We start from the raw sequence: 24,139 nt of genomic DNA on the forward strand, positions 1-24,139 counted from the left end.
AGCTTATAGTATAACTTTAAAAGAAAATATTAGGTCAATGCTGAACTAATTTAAAAATCCTTCCCATAAAACCTTTGCTTTGGCAATGAATTGAGTGAAATTTCAGCCTGTGCTTAAGTGCTTTCTCGAGCCAAGGATTTAAGCATATGGTTCTCCTGCTACTGTATTTAATTTGACACAGTTTTTACTCATTGTATGCCTTCACGCTGTTTCACACGCTGCTTTAATTACACAGTAGCTACTTATTAAATTTCATAAGAAAAGTTTGGGCACAATATTCAAACAGGTGCTTTCTTCTCTGCACTGATTACTGGTTTCAGTAAATTCAGTCTTTGTCCCAAATCCTGCAAGATAATGTGCATGTCCACACTGCAGCAGCTACAGAACAGGGAATCCCAGTTGGCTTCTCAGGGTAAATGCAAAGCGCTACAATCCATCCTCTTCTCTTCCATCATAAAGGAAACACTCGTCAAAGCCCATGACATAATTTCCTCCTCTGAAGATTAAGAATAAAGACTCAAAGAGAATTTGAATGATTAATTCTGTTTCATTAAGTATTTGTCTTACTTGATAGTTCTCCACTTTCCCCTTTTTTTTCATTCTACCAACAGACTGCATGAGAATTTCCAGTTGCTCAGTAGTGCTGTTTCTCCAGATTTATTTCTTTTTATTTTTAAATATTTCCTACCTCTAATTTTATTATTATTTAAATTAATATATTAAAACATTGAAAGCAGTCAATTTATTACATCAATTCATAGTAAGAACAGTAGGGTTGCACAGGATTTTTTCAATTTTTCTTAATGGAGAAGGAAAATTCTGGAGAGCTGCAATTGACTCTTGCACAGCCAAATGGCTAAGGAAATAAAGTTATTTCCAAGAAACACCAAATTGCAAGATATAAGGATATTTTACTGTCAAAGCAATAGGTACAAGGGAACTTATTGTATCAATTCCTTCCCAAGTTACAGAAGAAATGATAATTCCTTTCTTTTTAGCAGAACCTTTTCTGTACTTGCATAAGTTGATTTTTATTGACTATATTTATTTACTTAAAGCCATTTAAATAAGAAAGTGCATTGATAGAAGTGACTAAAAATATTTCAGGTACAATTCTTCCAAAGTTGCAGTACCTACGTTTTGGATAGAGCACTGCAAACTTATTTTATTGTAGGAATAATTTCATCAATATAATTCAGCTTTCTGTGGGACTCACTGTTATACTATGCGTAAAATCAACATCTGATCCCTCCGTGTCATGATTCAGACATAACTTGGATTTCATGGAGAGGAAAGCTTTTTTAAAATCAAAACCAAAAGAGTGAGACCAGAGAAAGATTTGTACTTTTGGCTGGGGTTAGAAAGGCAAGATTTTCATTAATTCTTTCCAAAACATGCAGTAAGCAAATCCAATGGAGCCTAGCACAACAGTTGCTTTCAGCAGCACAGAACTTCAGTGGGACCCAGAATATTATCCCAGGGTTAGTAAATAAACCTTTAAAGTAGTTTCAAGGCAAACAATCTCAATTAGGGGCAGGATGTTCTTACCATCAAAACCATCTTCTTCTGTCCCTAATTCATCATCCGAGCAGATGTTCAGCACATTCACCAGCATCTCTGTCACTAAAGGAAAACAAATGCAAAATGCTGATATCAAACTATCAAGCTCCCCTGGTCTGTCAAAGAGCCAAGTCCAGCCACAGTAATGCGAATGAAAATTCAGTACACAAATGGCACCCACTTTTTAAACATGGATCTTATTTTATGCATGTAATAATACAAGCATGGAGTGTCTGTTGTAGTTGATAAAGGACAGCTTTAATAGTTTTCCAATAGAAAATTGTTCTAAACGTAATAACCACTGCAATAAATAAATGAACCTAAATAAGATTTAAAAAGCAAACAAAAACATTTACAATCTCTGCCACTGCCAAACAAGGAGGTAGCTTCTGGCTTTTTTTTACCCCTCAATACATCTTTTATTTTTAATCAACTTGGACAACAGAGTTGACTGCTCTTCTCTTGCTGCTACGTTGCAGTAGGATTTCAATTTGCATAGCAACTGGAATGACATTCCAAATGAAAAATTGTAGCATGAGTAATGACAGTAATACTTTCATTACTACAGAGGCTTTAATAAACACTAGTTTTAGTTCAACAAAACATCAACCCTAGTGAGATGCCTATAAAGGCATCCCTTAAAACCCAGGACAAGTAGTACCAAAACAAATGTCGTTGGTAAGTTCAGAATATGTTCAGCTTGTTTGCTTTACAACTCAGGCATGAAGGGGCCAGCCTCAGACCACCTGTAAACTCAGCCCTTTTGAGAGACGGCAAGAGAGAGGCGCTGACCTGAGAGCACACAGAGAACAGCCAAAATCCCAACAAAAGAAAAATCACAGCCAAATAAGTGGGATTTAGAGATCAAAAAAGCTGAAGTTATGAGGTAAAATGTGAAATCATTAGCAGACTGATAAAAAGTCCACTACATCTACATGTAGTAAGCAACATTAAAATGGTTACCAGGCACAGCTAGCCTTGCACTAGCTACACAGACTGAAAGTTTACATTTTTGAATCAAATGGTTATTAAAATTCTCTTCTGTGACAACTATGATGGTTTGAAACATAAGAAGGGTGGAGCAAAGCTGTATTTTTTCCTAAATTAGTGCAGGATTTAATATTTTTTCCTTTGACAATATTAGTGGAAAGACTTTCCACACTAATAATGACGAATGCAACTATCTGCTTCCTACCTTTGTTGGCCTTTGAGGAATAAAAAAATCTATAAAAGAAGAGAATTAAAAAGCTGTATAGAACATCAACTCTTACACTCCATGAGCTTTGTTTTGCAGGAAGGGGAAACACTAATTTTACCTCCTCTTCCTTGGGCTTCAAAATTTGCAAGCAATTGGTAACAGTGAGCACATGAGAAGATATGAAGGAGAATAAATTAAAATGACAGAAGAGTGGATGTGTTCTCGGGATCTCACTCAATCTTGACTGCGCATTCTGCAGTCCCAGGGTTTCATCTATGGGAATGTCAATAAGAGACCTCTGGGAAATGGTCTGACAGAGCATCCTACAGAACTGCCATGTATATTTAGAACAGACTCATCGTAAGAACAGGGCCTGCCTGAATTTATGGTCAAACAAAATGAAAGCATTTTATCTGCCTCACAAAAGTCTGAAACATGCATCAGCACGGATTATGTAATGTCTCCATTAGTGGAAACAGCTGTCTATTCTCTGTTAATCCTCATTTTATTGTCTATCTGTTCTGTTCACAGAGACCTCAGCCATGTCACCAGCAGCTTTTCCAGTACAAAGGAGTGGCTGCAAACAAAGCTGGTCATGACTGCAGGTAAGAGCCACAGCTGGCTGTATTTTCAGTTGCCTATTAAGAGAGAACTGTTTTTCCAAGCAGCTTTTATGAGTTTATTATAGTTTTCTGGCAGTAATTGCCGTGGCAGCAATGTACTATAATGGATGGATCAAAGCAAGCCTCATCTCAGGCCCTGAATAAAATGACTTGGGTTTAAGCAGTTTGCATTATGTATTCATTTAATATGTTAGACTAAAGCTTTTTTTCTTTTTCTTTTTTTTTTTTTTTTTTTTTTGTGCCCTTTGTGTGCTTGCCATTCACAGCATGAAGTTGTCTTCAGGCAAGATCTGAAGCATCATGTTTCAGTAACACGAGCTACATTTTAGGGTGAGTCTTCTCACCAGCAGTTATGTACCATACACTCTGGGTGGAGATGGGGCTTGGAGGCACATTTTCCTTCATGTCATCTCTGCTATCAAGGAACAATAAACTAGAGTGGGTCTTAGCATCACCAGCGCTGTATTTACTGGTGAAAAAGCAACGCATCATCACCTTATCATGGAAGGTCAGCTGGGTAAGGCTGTAACCATAATGTAGTAAAGTATGATGTGATGTCCTTCAAGCAGAGACCAATATCCAAGGGAATTCCCAAAAGCTTATGAAGTAACAGCTTATAAAGTGAAAAATTTATTCAGTGAATTTGGCTCTGGCCTGAAATGTCATAAAATCTGTTTCTACTGCAGATACAATGGCATCATAGCCTGAAAAGAGTGGAAATTATAAAAAAGAAAAAACAAACAGGAGAAGTGTGGTTAACCTTTGGTAATTGCTTGTCCCTGTGGCCTGTTTCTTCAAATTTGTCTTTGAAAGCAATTCATCTGTCTTCAAATTATTCTTGTCATTTCAAATAAACTATGGCACATGCACAGTGACTAACAAACCATTCTACAGTTTCTAAGAACGTATGAACAAAGAAAATGTACGTACCTTTCTCACCCACAAACGGCAAGGACCAGGTAAACACATCCATGAAATTTGGAAGCCAGTAAGGATGAGGGGAGCAGTTGAACTGCCTGATATTCATAACGTTGTTCTCATATTTCAATACTGCAGCTAAAATAAGAGAAAGAGACAAAAGATGTCAGCTACATCAATGACTCACTCTCAGACCAGTAACACTGGTAGTATTCATAGCCTTCAGGGCTGCAAGACCAGCTTTCAACCACTTGACGCCACATCAGCAACACTTGACTGCTAGTTATGATAGGATATAACCTCATAGAAGTCACAAGCCATTTCCAGTCTGGAAGTGGTGTCATCTGCTAGTACTAAGATGTGTTGCTAAGTGAACTAATAACTTTCTGAGTACACATAAACATAGGCTCTGGCATCTGCCACCAGAAAACAGTAACGGAGACTACCCACATGTGTTCCTTCTACATAGTTATCCGAGCTTCTCACAATCACACTTAGGAGATAATAAATAAAAAAGTTTATCACTCATATTTTGAATGCTACTTTTTCAGTGAACACTTTCAACATATTTCATTCATGATAACATACAACAGATCATACTTTCTTCTCACATTACTCAATCCCTATGAACATGAGACTGTAGGAATGCACAGTAATAGGATTTGTCTTGTTCCATTTAAAATTCATATCATTCTTGTCAAGAGTCTTTAATAGAAAAAGACTACACCTGCTAACATGCAGAAATATAGATATTTATACTATAGCTAAAAGACTTCTAAAGCACTCTATCAGTGCTAACTTGTGTTAATGGCTTCAGGCTCCTATCTGAAACAGGATCTGAATGACTTCAACTTATTTTTCCAATACTCAGAACAAAGTAAATGAAAGCATTGCAAAATGTATCAGTAAGAAACAGCTATTTGTTTCTAGAAAAGATCATGCTGTACTCAGGCCCAGTGCAGATGAAAGTCAAATGAAAGAGGGAAAGGATGAATATTGCTTGGGTACTGCCAAGAGCACCAAGAGTGCAGGCAGGAGAGAATATCAATTCTCTCAGGGGCAACATCAATTTGTCTAGGGAGGCATAAAGTAATAATGTTGAAAATGCAAAAGATGACATAAAATGAAGTCTAACATAAACCTAGATAACTGCCCTTATCAAAACTTGTTTTCTAAAGCATTACATTTGCCCAGTGTTACGTTAATACTGTTCCACAGCAAATCTAGACTTTTATGCAATTTTAAAATTTTTATAGCTTTAAGTAATTATTACAGGGCTGTAGATGACTCACACCTTTGGTCATTTACCAAGACCACATGGAAGAACACCAAGGCAATACAATTGAAGTTTACAAAGAAAGCAAGAAGCATACATGATAATACCATCATAAATGATGAAACAACAAGAATCAAAAAGTATGTCAGAAATGTAACACGTCAAAGACATAGATTACAAGACATATCATATTTGGTCTTCCCTTTTCCACCTGTCTTTTTCATTCATACCTCCCCAGGAGGAACACAGTTTCAATGACTGGTTATTACTTAACAGCCAGTGCTGGCAATGAAGATGCATGACTTCAATATGTCAAAAAACATGGGGAATGCAGTGTATCACACACGGACTGAAAGAGGTGAACAATTAACTCCAATTATTCAGCTGTCTCCACTGACTGAAGTGTTTTACTCAGAATTTTTTTTATCACTTATTGTTTTTAATGCATAACGTTGCTAAAGGCCTTCTGTTTTGCTGCTGCTGCTGGTCTGGAAGTGACCTGGGAATTTCTGAAGCCTGCTTGCTGGTGCACACTGAAAACAGATTGCTAACATTTACGTGAACTTCTGCCAGCTAGACACCCTTAATTTAAATAAAGCACATTTGACTCTTGCCCATTCTAGTCTCAGCTGGCATTCATTCTGCTTTTCAGTAAAAATGGCTTAATACTGCTATTAGCAAAAATGAGAAAACTCGTGTGAATGCTCTTAATATTTCCTTCGCTTTTTTACTTAAATTACCGAGGACACATCAAAATTCATTCTTCTTCTATTACAGTGACACAATTGCATAATAAAAATAAATAGCTTGCGGCTTTGCAGCAAAAATGAATCAAAACCACACCAACTTAATGGATGTGAAGATTCATTCAAGAGGACTAAAACTTCAGCTGATTCATTTTAGTGAATTGAAGGAACCTAGTTTCCCTTCCTGCTATTTCTTCAGTTTACCATCAAATTTCTTCTAAGTTCTGTGAAAGATGGATCTTTTACAGAACTACTTATTTATTGACTCTACAAAAGACTGTGTTCTAAGCAAGACAGTTCCAAAAATGAAGTTGTATGGTTTCAGGGTTGGCTTTTTTGTTTGGCTTTTTTTGAAGGAAGATGATTTATTTTGAGATTAGTGTACAAAAAATGTTTTTACATCACGTTGTTAATTTATATACCTAAACAGCTTAGAAAATCAATTTTCAAGAGCAGTATTTTAAAAACAATTCTCCTCTGTAAGCAACGTGTACGGTTTCCTCATAAATGACTTCAAGAGCCATTTGAAGGAAAAAAAATGCTGTACAATAGAGTAGCATAATAACAAAGAAGGAGTTGTTCTTGAATAACTCTATTCTTAAGAGAGTAAAATAAGGCAAGGTAGTTACTAGTGTCACAAACACTTTTCTGAATTTGTAATTTACAATCTTTAATTTACAGGTGTAATGTACGTCAAATATTCTACTGTCTAGTACGATGATCTTAAAGAGATCAGCTCTTGCTTAGTAGTCAGAGGGAGAAAACTTCAGCTGCATCGGAAAGAAAATGCTGCTTCTCTGAGCTTTGCTGGCCCCCCTGCTCATTCTGTCTGCTCATAGATCTGTTCTTCCTTTGTTGGCTCAGAAAAGGGTTGGGGGTTTCACCTCTGCTTCATTCTCAACTTCACATTACTCTGATGCATAAGTAGCTACAGAAGACTTCAGTGGCCCTGATGGAGCAGGAATCTTTTGAAGATTATGTGACTGTAGGCCACATGGTTGCTGGTTGAGGAGATGGAACAAAGTGGGATGCATTCCTTTGGCTGTGAAACTGGTAACTGAGCAAATCCTGGCTCTCTCAAACATTTATTTCTAACTTCAGTTGCTTGTTATGCAGTCCCTATACTTCTTGTTCCACAGCTATACTCAAGACACCAGCAGAAAAAGCCACTGGTCACAGTTTTATAGTCCATAATCACCAAGAAGAGCAAGAATCTTATTTTCTTATTCATAAACAGTCACACACGTTTTAACTTCATTTTGGTACTCACTGTTGTAAATGAGTTTTAGAAGCCAATGTTTTGCAAAGAGAAGATGTGCAGATATCCTAAATGACATTATACCTCTTTCCAGTGCTTGTAAACTGAGATATCAGATGCTGAAATCGCATTAGAATGAAATGAAACACTAATGCAGCAGGCAACGGGCATTCGTACTGTTTAGTTTTAAGCATTTAACATCGGTACCTATGGCTGGAAATATGGGTGGTGATAAATGTGCAGGTGAAAAACCTCCTTCCTTCAGCTTGGAATGGAGACAGCTCTTCTGCCTCCTCCGGATAAAGCACAAGCACCTGATGCTACCCGAGACTGCCATCTCTTTGGTCTCCCTCTGTTACAGAGGAGCCTCAATCACCCCGTGTCCTGTGTCGTACCTGGCAGAGCTGAGTGGGTATCTCAGATCCCTCTGACATAAAAAACAGCACTTGAAAAGCCTGTATGTTGGGAGCTGAATTAAGGCCTTAGGCAAAGTGAACAACATTAAACTGCGTGCCCTATTGTTCATGTACTCAAACACATCATACAACCTGCTTCGAGTACTGCTGAATATTTTTTCAGTGCAAATTAATTGAAAAACTGTTTGTCAGAGGCAGACAACTGAGCATGGTAGAAATACCAGCCCAGGATAAACTGCGTGTATTTCACGTAAACAACCACAAAGTAATTTCAACAAATAAGTTAATTAATTTTCTTGTATTTTTTTTCAGAATACTCATCCTGCACTTAGAAAATAAAAGTAGTGAAAGGTCTCTCAACTTCTCCGCATTAAACACAGAATTTCAATTTCTGACTTGATGCCAAATTAACTTCAGCATTAACTGTGCAACTGGGAGCAGTACTTTCTTCTCCAGCAGAGTTGCTAAGTAACCACGGCGTTTGCTGCCTGAGACAGGTCAGGGATAAGGGCCAGTGAAATGCTTATAGAGTTTAAACATTTTCAAAGGAAAAAATGACTCATAGTGCAAGATAATGAAGTAAATAATACAATAATGAGGTAGGGCTAATTGCGGTTGGAAATTCTGAAGGATTTCATTTGACATGTACAATTGTAGCTTCAAAAGAAATAGCGCCAAACATCTCTGCACTGGCAATGAGATGGCCTAAATATCCCAAGAGCTTCTCTTTAGAAGCTTTTGTTTCCTTGAGAAGGCCTCATCACAAAAGCAGTGATAGAGCATTCAAGAGAACTGACGGTGCAAACAGAAGGTTGCACAGTTTCCCTTTTGCATGAAGGGGTATTATTTCTGAAAGATCATCTTTGCCTTCCAGGTACATTATTCTGCATTTTTCCAACGTGAAAATAACCTTCTATCAGACCAATCTGCATCAGGTATATTTCTTAAAATCTATCTGACGTATACCACATGCTGATGCTTTATACACACTTGACTGATACGTTACTTATCTGATTTGTTAACAAGCACATCAGTGTACATCTGGTCTTGATTCTTCTAGTATCCCCTATCCACCACATATTTCCTTCGTTTCTTTCCATCATCTGCTTTTCCTTTCAGCAGCAGCACAATTACTTTGAAAAATGTTGGAAGAGATGTATTATTTTCTTCAGCAACTTTGGGTTCTCTAGTGGTTATCTCGTCACTGTGAAACCTACTCTTTTAAAAATGTTCTGAATAGTCTGTCTTTAGACAGCTAGTTAAAATTGTTCACTCAGCCAAAAAGCATGCACATGCATGCATGACACCGAAGTGACAGCCAGAGACTAAAATATTAAGTATTGCCAATAATTAACAAATAAATCGCATGCCTCTGTAGATCTTCTGTAAAATCTCTGCTGTTGCTGTGGCACAAACAGCATTAAAGCAAGTCCTAATTAAGGCAGCAAGAGCTACTAAAAATTGAAATGTGGGAATGAATGTTTAAACACTGTACAAGGCCAACAGGTCATACAATGCAGTGCTTTCTGGCAACTTCTTACTGTTGCTACAGAGAATTTCTCCTGGTGATGTGCGCTGTAGAATCAAGAGGTAAATCTGGACTTAGGCAGTTTTCTCAGTTTCTTGATCAGTACAGCCTTCATCTTGAAGTTGCAGGTAACTATCATAATCAGCTATCAAAATCAGGAGGATTTTTCGTCTTCTCCAAGAGTCTCTCTCTTAGAATACCACCAGTGTACCAGTATTCCTCATAACTTTTCAATAATTTACTTACAGAACTTTTTTCTTTATGCCTTTTAATAATATGAGTGCACAAAGGTTTTGGAAAGTTATGAAACACTGAACAGAAACTTAGAAGTTGCCAAAAATGTATGCATGAACTCTTTGCCTTTGCCAATGTTCTTCATTATAATAAATATGGAAGGTATTAATAACAATAAAGAAGAAGGAGTCACTAAGCTCCCCACATCTAGGTAGTTTCTGAGCTTGGAATACTCTGAAAGCATCCCTCTGCCTCCATTAACTACAATGGGACCCCTGACTGTAATTCCTTAATTGAAAAACCCAACTTTGGCACCTAAAGTCATGCATGTGTGTGGGCTGGGGCTGTGACAGGACCAGCAGCCACTTGATGGCTGAACAACTCACACAGACTTCAAGACGCCATGGCCAGTAACCAGAAGGGTGCAGAGAATCCCTCCAGTGCCAGAATCCAAGGGTTCCAGCCAAAAGAGATTCCCATGGCAGATCAGAACTGTGACAGCATATGCCAAGGGTCCATAACAGCACTATTAACAGCAGATATGCTGAATGTGGTTCTGTTTGGGTATCTTGTCTACAGCTACCCCTGCTGAATTTCCATTTGCTCTAGGAATGTTCCCTATCTGCTCTTTGTGTATCTGATTCCAGTGACTGATCTCCAGCTGGGATTGAATAAACCCTTAAAGCTAGCAGCCAAGCCTAGTCCTGGTGAAGTGCTCTGAAGATGTACAAGAAAGTATAGTTGCTTTAATGGATATAAGAACTATTCACCAAGGATATAAAATGAGAATTCCTAGCCCCTTGTAGCTTTCACTTTCCTTTTTTTTTAAAAAAATATATATTTATTTAAAAGCAACATTATTTTTAAAGAACAGAAACACAGAAAGCCTGGAACACAGCATTTGTGCCAGTAGGAGATGGAGACTCTAATGAATTTATGCAGGGTGACTCTGCTAGCTAAGTTACAACCAGAAGCGTAGTAAGAACATGTAATAGAAATGGAAGGCACTAATAGGAAAGTAGCTGTCTTTCCAAAGGCTGACAGTAACTGACAACTCAATGGTTTGGTTTAAAAATCAATCAGGTTTCGTACCAATGCACAATGAGTCAGCTAGAGCAACTGCTCTGCAACACCTCTGTATGGAGGTGTCCTCCTTCACCTCCTGAAATTAGCCAGCCAGAAGCTCTGCCTTCTTTGTATCTACTACACATCAAGCATGTCAACAAGTGGCTTTTTTGCCTTTTTTTTTTTTTTTTTTTGGACTGCTTTAGGATGACAGGGTTTTTCCTTTCTTGAACAGGGAAGCAAACACCCAAATGCTATCAAGATGAACGTGCATGAGTAATACAGCATGAAAGAATATGCATGATGTGCTTTAAAAGCCAAGAGCCAGTGCAGTCAGTCACATGAAATAATGCATCAGAGCTTCTAATGAGAGGAAAGGAGGCAGTTAAACTAAACAGAAATGCATTAGAAATCCACTAAAGGTCAGCTTCTAAATTAAAAAAAAAATGATATGTTGAAGAGTGGCACATTGGTGCTGCTCTCCCACCACTGTGATTTCGCCTGAGCTCACTCAGACTGGATAGATACACTCAGCAGTGCATCCAAATGTCACTCGTGACCGCAGATGGTTATCAGCTCTCAGAAGCTGGCTCAGAACCTTTTCACCAGCAAGGACTTTCCACCGCTTTAAGGTTTCCACAGTGGGAAACCTGAGACAAGTGAAATGACTGCTTCGCAACAGAGATGATAGAAAGTCAGTTCTTTTTCACCACCCAAACTTTGAGCTTTAAAAATTCAAGATTTTGAATTTTATAAATCATTACTTCATAATTAATGTCTGCCTTCACGACAAAATCTGATGTCGCTCACCCACCTCCTCCATGTGCATGGAACTGCCTTCATGTATTATGAAGCAAGAGGCAAACGCTTTATGTCACACTACTTCTACAGATCTGTCATCAGACCGCGCTCTGCCCAAAGCAGCCAACTCACAGCACACTTTTCCACCAAGACCAGTGCTACTGCCAAGAAAATTAACACATTCCCTGTTTCATCCTGCTCTTTTTGGGTTGCTAGCATGTCCCTGTATTATTTACTTTTACAAAAATAGCTACTGACAGCTCTACTCAGATGGTTATTTTGCAGAATGTTCTTATTAATTTTTCCACAAGTTAATACACATTTTGAGAACTACATGAACAAAACTCGTTACCTAACAGTGAATTATTTCCTCCCTGTACATACATTGAATGGCATAATAGCTTTCAGATCAGAAGTTTTATATTATAAAATGATGCCCGAGGAAGCTTTTTTTGCAGATTTGCAAAAAGGAAAAAAAAAAAAAAGCTTTTGCAGGCAAATATCCAAATTAAAAATGCCTCTGCTCCAGGATTGATCTCTTTGCAATGAAACTGCTTTTCCCATTGGGAAAAAAGAAATAAAGTCTTTTTCTCACTAACGCTTACAAATAACATCAGCTTTACTGGGAATTGGAGGAAGTAGACACTACTGATCATTTAAAGATACTGGAGGATAGGTTTATTAGAATGCTTTACTTTCAGAAACAGGTTTTTTTTTGTTGTTTTTTTTCCCCCAGTTCATTAGAGATTTCAGGGAATGCAATAAACTCAGAGAAGCTGCAAGCACTCGTATTCATCGGAGCCTCTACAGAGTGACCAATGACTGCTTATTTGTGCAACAGCCTTTCTTTGGCTAATGGAATTTTATTCCCTACCTAATTGCTTTCAAATGATAAATAAACAAAACATAACGGAACTCAGACAATATGTATTCCAAGCCTTACCCACTGAAGATCTGTCAATGTTCGTTAGCTGGCTAGAAGGTTTGTGTATACAAACCCCATTAATTTTCTTGGGGAGCAGAAAAGTGATCAAAATAATTATATTGAACACTGGTCTCCATATACACCAGCAACAGTGCTTCATAAAATACTTCTCTTTGTTATCAGAGCTGTTTTTAGTGTTGTTTCCTGTATAACATTTACTTAATAACTCTCAGTCGAAATACAGAAATATCCTAAGGCATATTAGAATCTACAGTTATATTCAGAGGCATACATCTCCCTGTAGTAAACTCAATTAAATCTGAATTAAGTAATAAATTGAGTGGTCATGAACTAATAAATAGAAAAAGGAGAGAAAAGGAAAAATAATGTAATACATTTGAGCAAAGAAGTACAGTCTACTGAATATCAATAGAAATCAAATCTTACCTTTGTTATTGTATACATCTAGATAGTTTGGTGCTGAAAAAATTGTGATTAGTGAAGGGAAGCCTGTGGTTTGGCTTTTCCTGTACATGCGGTACCTAAAGGAAAGACAAGATATTAATTATTGTCCTTTGTTGAAACCTCACTTATCACTGACCAAATACAGTGCAAAAAACACACACAGTACGTTCCTGCACTGGCATTGAGAAATGCCAAGACAGAAGACGTGCCTATGTACTTTTTTAAATCAGAAAAAATAGAATTCCTGCAGATTTATTCATTATTCCCACTCGGGATATCTAGGAATGCACATATTCAAAAGATGCAACTCTGACTGCAATTTAGCACAGCAGATGTTTTCTTTTGTTACGAATTTGCTTGTGGCCCATCCCTGGGATGCTTCCAGCACTTTGTCTTTCACAGGACTGAGTGGAGGCCAGCACCAGCACTCCTCCGTTCAGAAGAGGAGGTATGTTCTCCCCGAGCCTCCGGCTGCTTACACTCCTGCATGTGCAAGTGATGGCAAGGCCAGGGAGGTGGAAAGTAGAGAAAGGAAGAGGAACCAGAGGGTCTGATATTTGCAGTGCTACATCTAATCTAATTGCGTCTATTAGCCAACTTATTAGTGCTTGCATGTTTTCATTACTTAACCTTTCTGCATTATGAAAAATAAAAGGCTTACTGGACCAGTAGAGCAACACATAATCAGTCAAGCATTAAACCTGCAACTAACTGAAAGCCAAGTGACCAAGCAGTACTTTTGTCTTAATTTGACACAAGCAATGCCAAATACTTCTCGTTAGTCTTAAGCTACAAGAAAATGAAGAATCTGGAGGCCATCCATGATAGCTGCACTGAAAGCACTGCAGAGACTCAGCGCAATCCTTTCAACAAAACTTTATATTTCACCCTCTCTTGGAAAGCAATACAATAAAAATGAAGTTTCATTACCCTTGGGTATTTCATGCCAGTTATTTTTGGCAGAGAAATAGCTTGCTTTTAATTGCATTGAGGTTTTTAAGTATGTGATAATTCAAGCATTCAGAATAGCCTTTTATATGCATAGTGCGTATCGACCTAAATCCTACAATATCATTACTTTATCTGTTATTACTGTTCAGGTTGGGTAAAGTTGCTACCTCCAAATAAACACAATAAACACATTACGAATTTATGCAGTACACCCAAAGGTATTTATTCAGATACCAACCCTTCATCAAAACTCCACAACTATGGTACATTCAACAAATTTTCATGGTAAAGCATAGAACCACTAGGTCCAGAAATTTGGAAAATTTGAGAGGGAACAGTTCTGGCCTCATGAGCCAAACTGCTTCCTAGGCCTCGTGGCAGTCTGTGTCAGCCACATTTGAAAAGTTTATTTTGCTAAGCTGAATTGATTTTCCCTCCCAAATTTGGCATCCAAATAACTTCTGATCATTTTATGCCACTTAAAATCACTAAGGGTGAGTGGGATATGTGAGGATTCATTAAGTCCTGTAGCTTGGTAGTAATCATGAGAGAGATTGCCCATTCTAACGCCAGCACATGCTTTTGTACCATTAATAAAAAGTCATTTTACGTTGCAAGAGCTCTGAAGTTTTGCAGTTCTCTCTCACTCAGTTATTCTTCCCTGCCCTGCTTAGTTTCACCCAGTGCCCTCTCCACACACACTTACCCAGCATCCTGAGCTTCATGAGCTCGGAGTATAGATAACAAGTTATTGTGCTGTAGGAATTCGCACACAGCAGGGTAACTGTTGGAAGAAAATAATAGCACCTGTTATGGTATTACCAGAAGCACCACACTTAGCTCTAGCTTTCAAAAAATCAGCGAATATGCATCATTCATTAAATCAGCCTTGCTTTCCTGGCACATTTCAGCAGAGGCAGCACTCGAAGCAGCACTTTCTTCTCCCATCCTGTAATTGCACAGAGTGGAAACACTGGAAATCTGCAATTTATTACATAACAGCTATGATGCAACCTGTTAGAAAGTTGTTTCTTCTACTGTACTTCTAGATTCAGTGAGCTCAGAACAATAAAAAAGCAATACAATGGTTGCTTGCAGCAGAAAACCTTGTGCCCTAACTGCAGTAAGCACAGGCTGCTTACGGACACCAAGTAGTAAGGTAGAAGAGAGAAGGAGAAGCAAAGAAGAAAGGCAAAACAGTCTCCAAATTACATTTGTGATCTTACGAACGTCACATCTCTGATAAACAAGAACCTCCCCCTTAGCAACTGAAATTATGAATTGCGTGACTTCTGAACACCCCCAAAGCATGCTCATTGAATGTACTTTTACAAGACATATTCTACTGTATGAAGACAAAATCATTGGATGAAAACGGTGCAAATCCCTCTGATATTTTTTCTGCACATGAACAGTGCTGCTTTCAAATGGCGGAGCCCTTCACCACCACCATGAAGCCCATTCTTACTGTTACAGACACTGAACAAGAATGAAGAGCACAACATAAACCAAAACACAGCACAACCTGCATGCAGTTTTGTCAGTACAAGTGTGAAAAAACCATTTTTTTTAGAGGAAAGTTATTTAAAATTATAGCTAAATACATGCTAACAGAACTTGAAATTACTCCATATTGCTAGTTTCTAAAACAAGCTGTTTATTGTTGTAACAGATGTTTACTTGCTTTCAAACCATCGATGACTCTCCAGGTCTGTATTAAAAGACAGCCAGCATGAAGGCCGTCTACCACTTCAAGACAACAAGCAGAACACCACCTATCCTTAGTAAGTTAGCGCAGAACTGACCTGGCTTCCTCTGTCAAAAGGCAACAAAAGGAAGAGCAGAACACAGTTAAGACTGTGCTTTTATGAGTGCCGTGGTGAAGCAGCAAAGGAATAAAAACAACTTTTCACAGATCTGACAAAACCTTATCAGACCCCTTAAAAACATGCAAGCGCTGGGAAAGATTGTTTAGTCTGATGGCAGATGTGGAGGCTCTTCTCTTTTTCCTCTTATCAAGTCAATCCTATGCAATTTGTTTTGCTTTATGCAGATTTATTTCCCACCCTTGAAATCAAGAGATCGTTAAGCTGACTGCTTTCTACTTCGTGATCCTTCGTCCTGGCAGGGAAGTGAGCACCCCATGAGTTAGCAGACAGCCCTGCTCCAAATCCCTCTGCCTGGTGATCCTCTTTCTGAAAGGCACTTTGGAATTTTACCTTCCTCGTTGGCAGAGATCCAGTATGGCATTGGCCTCACTCTCACAGCAGCTTAAAAAAGTTGCATTTAAAACATTAAACCTGGGGATAAAGCAAGCGTTACCACCTCCTGTCACTACTGTTTAATTAATGCTCTAAAAAATACAAAATCCCATAGTAACCAGATGAAAGGGCTGGTATGCTGTGCTGTCCTGACGTCACCAACACCCCTCTAGCACCAGTAGATGAGATATCTGTGTAATCGAGGCCAGACATTCTTCCAGCTCGCCTTTACCAGAACTCCTGAAGGAGAAGCCACAGCCTTCTGTCTCATGGGAGGCTGCCTGAATTCAGCCTGTCCCACAGCAGAGCTTCAGCTGTGACTGGGAGATGCATCCAGCAGACGTTTTCCTGGATTTGAGGCCCAGGATGAGGATCACAGATGTTACAGCTCTCTCTTCCCACTGCTGGGCAAGCTGGAGAGCAACAATCAAAACTGTTGCTTAAAGAAATAAAAGAAAAATCAAAACAACCAACAAATGGTGAAAACTTCACAAAACAGCTCTGAAATTCTACCTCATGGCTGAAGAAAAAGCAGAACAGATTCTGTATTAACATCCATTCACAATGCTATTTTTCCATATTGATTCAATGACTCCTGTAGTTCAAATAACAGAACAGGCAGGAAGGTTTAAAAAAGGAAATACAAAGAGCTGGGGAAGACACAAAGGCATCTCTAAGATCACTTTTGTGCTGGTTCTGTGGCACAATGGGCTCACAGCATGCCTGCAAACTGAAAACAACCTGTAGCATCCCTGCATCTCTGTGTGTAACTTACAATCAGGCATCATTGGTGGATGGCAAGCTGGACATGTGTCAGTAATGTGCCCTTGCAGCCCAGAAAACCAACCAATCCTGGGCTGCATCAAAAGAAGCGTGGCCAGCAGGTTGAGGGAAGTGATCCTGCCCCTCTACTCTGAGCTGGTGAGGCCTTACCTGGAGTACTGCATCCAGATGTGGAGTCCTCAGTACAGGAGAGACACGGACCCAGAAAAGGACCACAAAAAATGATCCAAGGGATGGAACACCTTCCCTATAAGGACAGGCTGAGAGAGTTGGAGCTGTTCAGCCTGGAGAAGAGAAGGCTGCAAGGTGCCCTGATAGCGGCCTTTCAGTATCTAAAGGGGAGCTACAGGAAAGAAGGAGACACTGTAGCAGAATCTGTGGTGACAGAACAAGGAGAGATGGTTTCAAGCTAAAAGAAGGGAGATTTAGACTGCATAGAAGAAAAATGCTTTTTTACAGTAAGGATTGCCCAGAGAGGTGGTAGATGCCCCATCCTTGGAGACATTCAAAGGTGAGGCTGGATGGGGATCTGAGCAACCTGATCTAGCAGTAGCTATGTTACTCTTCACTATAGGAGACTTGGACTAGATGATCTTTAAGAGTCTGTTCCATCTCAAGCAATTCTAAGGTTCTATTATGATGTTATGGGGCCGCATGTACCATCAAACACTGTCGAGAACCCACTGTTTTGCGGTACCTTAGGGACAAAGTACAGTCACACGGTAACACAGTTACAAAAAATACTTAAGAAAAACTTTCTGCTCAATGTACTGACCAAGCAGAAGACCTGCTGTCCCAGCCATGATCTTTTTGGCCACCTTCAAGGCCCACTTGCAACCACTTTTATTCCAACACGCATGAGTGAGATGATAATTCAGAAATGATGATGCAAAATCTAATGCCTCATCTTTCTTCGGCTTATCCAAGAGAAGTTTTACTACTCATTTCCAACCTTCCTGGAGACTTTGAAGCTGAAATGTTCTTTGCAGCTAAAGTCTACAAACCCACTCAGAGGGCATAGTGCTGGTTATGATCATGGCCTATCTAGTGTATGTTCTCAGGTATGGTATTTGGAGTAACCTAAAAAAACTGGAATTTTAAAATAACTTAAAATCCCAAATTAGATGGGGGTATCATTTTGGCAACAGCAGTCACCTCAAAAGCTGACAGGCTGCCATTCAAACCAGTGGCAAATGACAACTGATTTGCATACATTTCTTTTCATAATTAATTGTGACTAAATGTAGGCTTATGGTACATTTTGTTTAGAAATTTTTACATTACCTATTGAAAACTGGAATCTATAATGAAAAATCTGATAGACAGTTGATTAAGTTCATTATCAGTGTGGCTGCTCAAAACGTCTAGCTTAATACGTGTTTTTCCAAGGTATTCTTTTCATGCAGTGTTAAGTACTGCTTTTAAAGGAGATATAATGAAGTGGTAAAAAAAAGAATGCTTCCAAATAGACATGATAGGTTCTTCTTTCCATTTCAAAGTAGAAAAGTTTTTCTTTCTTTTTTTTTTTTAATACCTTAATTATCTTATTCATCATACATCCATGGAAAGTAGATTTGTATTAGTAGGATTTGGCTCTTTTTCAGATTCTACACAGCCCATTACCAAGAAAAGGCAAAGAGGCCAAGTAGTGCTCCATGCAGATAAAAGAAAATTTGACTGTCATATTTTCTTCCAGGTAAATAGCACGGCAACTGTAGTGAAAAAACAATCTCAATACCAAACCACTACCCCACAAGTAGCCTACCTGAATATTTCAGTTCAAAAACCACAAGGCAACTCTCAAAGGTTTTTTTTTTTTTAGCTATTTGTTGAAGAGGATGTTGGGGGAGAAGCAAAGTTTTCAGCTGTATGTGGATGTTATGTATGCTGTACTGGTTTTGACAATACAGGACTTCAACTATCAGCACTTTGTTAATATCAGTTTTCTTCCGCCCAAAGGTGATTTCATCTTAAACATCCTTCAACACAAATTTATAAATACAGAAAAGTATCCCACAGTAATTTAGGGAAGTAAATCCATAGGTATAAAACCAGAAATCTCACAGCTATGGGCCTTAGAGGACAAGATGTTGCAGCAAGCCCTGCAAATGGCCAAACAACCAAAGATTATGTCACAGCTTACAAGCTTTTTACAGAAATTTCCACTTGTATTTTTTATTTCAAAATCTGTATAATAAAAATCACTAGATTTTAAGATATTTCTAATCAAAACAGTCGTCTTGTAAGCAAATTCTCAACTTGTTTTTGTGAGCGCTACCCTTCCAGAAACACTCTCCTCCTCGTCCTGTTTTGCAGAGCCCAGACTTTAATTCAGATGAGCCAGAAATAAAACAGTTGGCCAAGAGGGAAAACAAACAAACAGAACCCCCCCCCCACGCAACAGGCTTTTCCAGAACAACCTACCACTCTGCCTGCGCCTCATGTGTCATGCTGAATCACAGAAGAGCAGTGACTCACAGAGAAAACAAAATATCCCACTGCTAAACTAGAGATGTTATTCTCCATGGAGTATGTGATTGTGATATATCCCCCTTCAGCATCCCTTCTTCATTAAAATGTCTCATGAATATTTTACTAGTTCTGAGGTATCTTTTGCATGATCAATGATTTCTTCTGCACAGTTTTCAAACAGAAACAATCCTTAGCTAACATGAACCAAAAGAGTAGATATTTTTAAACTGATCTTCCAACAATAGCAGGAAAACAATGGATTCCATGCAAGCACACTCAGCAGCATCCGTGCCCCGTGATTTCCACTTGCATGGTTTGCATTTTGTCAAGGAGCATCGAGCCCTTTTCATAGGAATCACATGCATGTGTGCAAAAGATGCATAAAGAGGCACATTCACAATAACAGATCTCAGTGAAAGTTTTGGCTTAAAATACACCCCCAAAACAGACCATGTTGAAAATTAATGATAGCACATTATTGTTTGAATAAAGGTTATTTTTCATCTAGTAATATTCCTACACATTTAAACAACAGGCACAGACACGCTGGGAGCATGGTTGTCCTTTGTTTTGCATTTATAGGATACCTTGAAGGCACGAACTCTTTTGGAAGTCCTTCAAAGCTACCAAAAATACCCGCAACTGTGTAAAAATAACAGCTTCCATCTCAGTCTCTTTTAGAACTCCCCAAATAACAGCGCATGATCCTACACTCCAGGAGCCCAGCCACCTCCACCTCCTGCCTGGACTGATGGGTCATTTCCTAGCAGACATAATTTGAAGGTTTCAGCCAAATGCAGCCAGTCCTCAGCTAGATCTACGACTCAAAGAAATGCAAAGATAGAACTAAACAACCTATGTGACATGGACAGGGCAGAAAATGAGTCACACACCCATTTGATAACTAGGCTTTAAATATGTTTTGAAATGTTTTTGTCACAAAAACAACAACCAAAAAAAAAAAAAAAAAAAAAAAGGGTATTTACACATACTGATGTTCTAAATGGTAGGAGGAAATGACAAAATCAACCAAGACAGTTGGCTTGCTTCCCCCTGTGCTCGCCTCCAGATGACTTTTCAGAAGCTGGAGAAGCAGACATACCAGGACAACAGCAGAACAATCTGGAAACCTTTCTGATCTTCAGTCTAACCCATCTCTAGCCCTCTTATGGGCACCTGAACAGACACAACTTGGACAGGTGAGCACTGTCATAGTATCAACTTTAGCCTGACAATTTTATACATCCACAAATGGCTATTTTCATGCAGTATTTAAACATGAAAGCTTTTTTTGATATATGAAAAAGAATGACTTTTTTAAAAGGAGTGATAATGGCAAAATGCCCCATCCTAATTATTATAATCTTGCTTCTTTCTTTTTATACTGGTGAAAACCCACAGATACATACTACTGCTTAGCCAAATAAATAAATGTCCAGTTTTAACAAAAGGATGACAAAGTTTAACACTGTTTACATTTTCTTTTCTTGCAGTGTTACAAGATAACAACTCAGAAGGCAATTCTTTGCCAAACACAAGAAACTTTGGAAACAATAGAGAAAAAGATAAATAGGTAGAAACTCAAAGTTAATGACAACATGGCCTGGATGTAGACTTAAGCTTCCACTGCAAAATGGGACCAAAAAATTTACCTAACTACCTATCTTTCATGATATCATTAATGAAGAGCTGTAAATGCATTCTTAAAAAGAGGGCACTCAAATTTCTTCTAAGAAGATTACATACATGTATAAGAAGTTTTCAGTAAAATCCATCGACCTTGTACTTCAGTCACCAAAGGCTTTTGCTGCTACACTGTCCTAGGCAGCTCCCAGCACACCTTTCATCCAGTCTTTCCTTGCCCTTAATCATGCTGCTGGCACTGAGAAATGAACCAGGGAGCCACAGCAGATCAGAACAATAAATACATGGGCAGCTCCAAACGTAACGCCTCCTATCTTGGGAGACAGAGTGACCTATGTACATATCTTCTCCACAGAGTCATTCTTTTTAAAATCGGTCTTATTCCCCGATCTGATGGTGAACATGAGCAATTCCACCAATACGACTGAGTAGATATAATGGGGTCAACAAAAAATTTCTGGCCTTGGAGATGGAATAATGAAAAGGTGGTGAAAATGTTTAAAATGATGCTACTGCACCAGCACATGCATGTAACTAGCCTCACACCGCATAGTGAAACACACTACAATCTTCAATAGCTTTTTAGCACACATTTATTGAGACCTTGTTACTCACAGACTTCACTTATTTGTGAAGTAAACCACTGAAACGTGCTAGCAGGGCTGAAATTATTATCCTACCCTGAGCATCTCTAAGGCCATGTCACCTTACTTTTGCCCAAGGCTAGCAAATGAAGTTCTTTCAGGAGTCTCCAATGATAGCCACTCTGCTACTGCTTTGCTACATCTCTTCCTTCCCTTTTTGTTGCTTTAAAAAAAATATAACAACAGCCAACCTTACAAATCTCAGCACTCCCTAAGAACTCCTAACAAGCTCACTAACAAAACCCAGGAAGCTTGAGCACAATGCCTGCAAAAAATTCCCCAGTATTTGCTCTAGTTCTGTGGCCATCCACTGACGTGAGCCAGGCTCATGTTACTCTTGTGCTCTTGCTAACATTAAATAACCAAATCTTATGCACAAATGATTCCAGAAAGTGAGCACTAAGCTTGTATGCGTGCTTTTTCCTGATAGGCAGCCCTTTCCACAGGGCAAGGCACAGTTAATTACCCTAGCAGCGTAACTGGACTCCTGAAGTTCTTTACCAGAGCTCTGACACAATGGAAATTAAGCAAGCTGGGCTTGGATCCAATTGCAATTTTCACAGTTAGGACTTCATATACACATAGCAACTTTGTCTAAATGTGATGAAAGAACATTTTAATTCTTCATCCATCTCATAAATCTTATGGGAATAATGATGCTCCCACTCCAGCGTGGCTTAGAAAGGACAATTTTTTTGCCTCCTACCTCAAACATTGTCTAAACCACTTACTAGCTGTCTGTCCTTAAATTAGTATGTTTCTGAGAGAGAAAAAAGCCCAGCTGACTTCAAGCTTTCTGTTCAGTGAAAGAAGCCATTCTCGGATTAGTAGCACGTCTTGCCAAGGTAGATGTATTTCTCACAAAAAAGCCTGAGAATTACTGTACCACAAGTCCATGAAATAAGTATTACGGGTCACTGACAAGATCAGTACAACCAGCTAAGCAGAAATAAACACATGCTACATAAATCCAAAGCAAAACTACATAATCTGATAAACAAAGTAAACTTCTTTATTGGTGGATCAGCTGAAAAATCTGGGGGGGAAAAAAAAAACACCACAGGAAAAACTATTTCCCTTGTTTGTAACATTCCCTGAATAAAATATTATTTTCTGTGGGTTAGGATGGAATAATTCAGGAAAGGGAAATGAAATCTCATCACTGTTGCTCTTGGTTTACTTTAAGGTATGGGGAAATTAAACAAATTTCCAAAAAGTTACTTAAATACCACAGCTGTTTTTCACCCTGGCATTGTGCTACTGCTATTTCCCAGGACCCACAAATTTCGACAACCTACAGTGTGAAATGCTGTAGGATGCAAAAGATAATAAATGTTCATGAGTAGCACCCTTGAAAATTGAGCTGACTTTCCTTTACATCTCTAAATGACAGGTTACATCTGTGATTTCCAGAACAGGTTTTACAGTGCTATCCATACTCATTTTAAGAATTGTGACACAAAAGGAAATTTCTTGAAGAAAAAGCTTGATCAGTTCGAAATTCAATAGGCTGTGAGTGATCACCTAATAGATGTAGTGAAAAGCTTGTCAGACTACTATAAACAACATTCTTTATGCTTTCTCACATACATTTAGCTCATACGAATGGCTCAACATTTCTCAAATGAGTTTTGGATGAATGGAGAAGATTTAATGTACTCCTGAGCTGGAAAGCCCAGTTAATGTTGCATGTACACAGCTGGAAGGCTGCTTTACTGTTAAACACATCTTTCTCATAGCATTTTGTTATAGGAAATAAATAATTAAACACTTTAAGTGTCAGTTGGAATTTGCCATGATAATGAACACGTCTTATAAAACAGAAACTATTTATCACAGATATTTCCTGCAATTAAGAGATCTTAATCGTCTAGAAATCATTTTCCTGGCATGTGTCTCTGAAACCTTTCTGACACTGCTACAAAATGCCCACCGCTGTCTTTTAACTTAAATTTCTGGAAATGACTAATTGTTTATTCTTTGATGAATTAGACTAAAGTCCATTCTATCAACAGACTGTCTTGAGGAAGGACAGCCTAATTAAGTCACTTCTTTACATCCTAGCTGGCTGCTTTGCAAACTATCCTTCTTTTCTCAGGAGGAAGCTAGAAAAGACAAGCCAAGCTGGATGATGCACCTGTTATCATGGATATGTTTGTTTTTTTGTTGGTGGTTTGCTTTTTTTTTTTTTCCCCCAGGAATCACAACTTAGTAAACAAAGAAAGAAATTCTGAGCAATTACATACTTCTTTTAAGAGTAACATCTGCTTTTAAATAATCTCAGGCGAAGGTGACTCCAAGCCGGACATCTGCTAGAGTCACTATACAGCTCCATTCCCCCCCCCACACTCACAAGTAGATAGCCTGTAAA

The 24,139-nt window shown here is 38.6% G+C and overlaps 1 protein-coding gene across 13 annotated transcripts in view; it reads right to left on the reverse strand.

The window, feature by feature from the left end:
- PPP3CA (protein phosphatase 3, catalytic subunit, alpha isozyme) overlaps nucleotides 1–24,139 on the reverse strand; it is a 196,013-nt gene that overhangs the window by 18,273 nt on the left and 153,601 nt on the right. For all 13 annotated transcript variants that reach the window (XM_015285623.4, XM_015285620.4, XM_015285622.4 and 10 more), the window contains exons 7-10: nucleotides 14,671–14,748; nucleotides 12,996–13,090; nucleotides 4,312–4,437; nucleotides 1,549–1,623 (exon numbers count right to left, since the gene is read on the reverse strand). In XM_015285623.4, coding sequence (XP_015141109.1) covers nucleotides 1,549–1,623; nucleotides 4,312–4,437; nucleotides 12,996–13,090; nucleotides 14,671–14,748 — 374 coding nt within the window. The remainder of the gene's footprint in view (nucleotides 1–1,548; nucleotides 1,624–4,311; nucleotides 4,438–12,995; nucleotides 13,091–14,670; nucleotides 14,749–24,139) is intronic.

Source organism: Gallus gallus, chromosome 4, assembly GCF_016699485.2.
Source record: "Gallus gallus isolate bGalGal1 chromosome 4, bGalGal1.mat.broiler.GRCg7b, whole genome shotgun sequence".
Classification (NCBI taxonomy): Eukaryota; Metazoa; Chordata; class Aves; order Galliformes; family Phasianidae; genus Gallus; species Gallus gallus.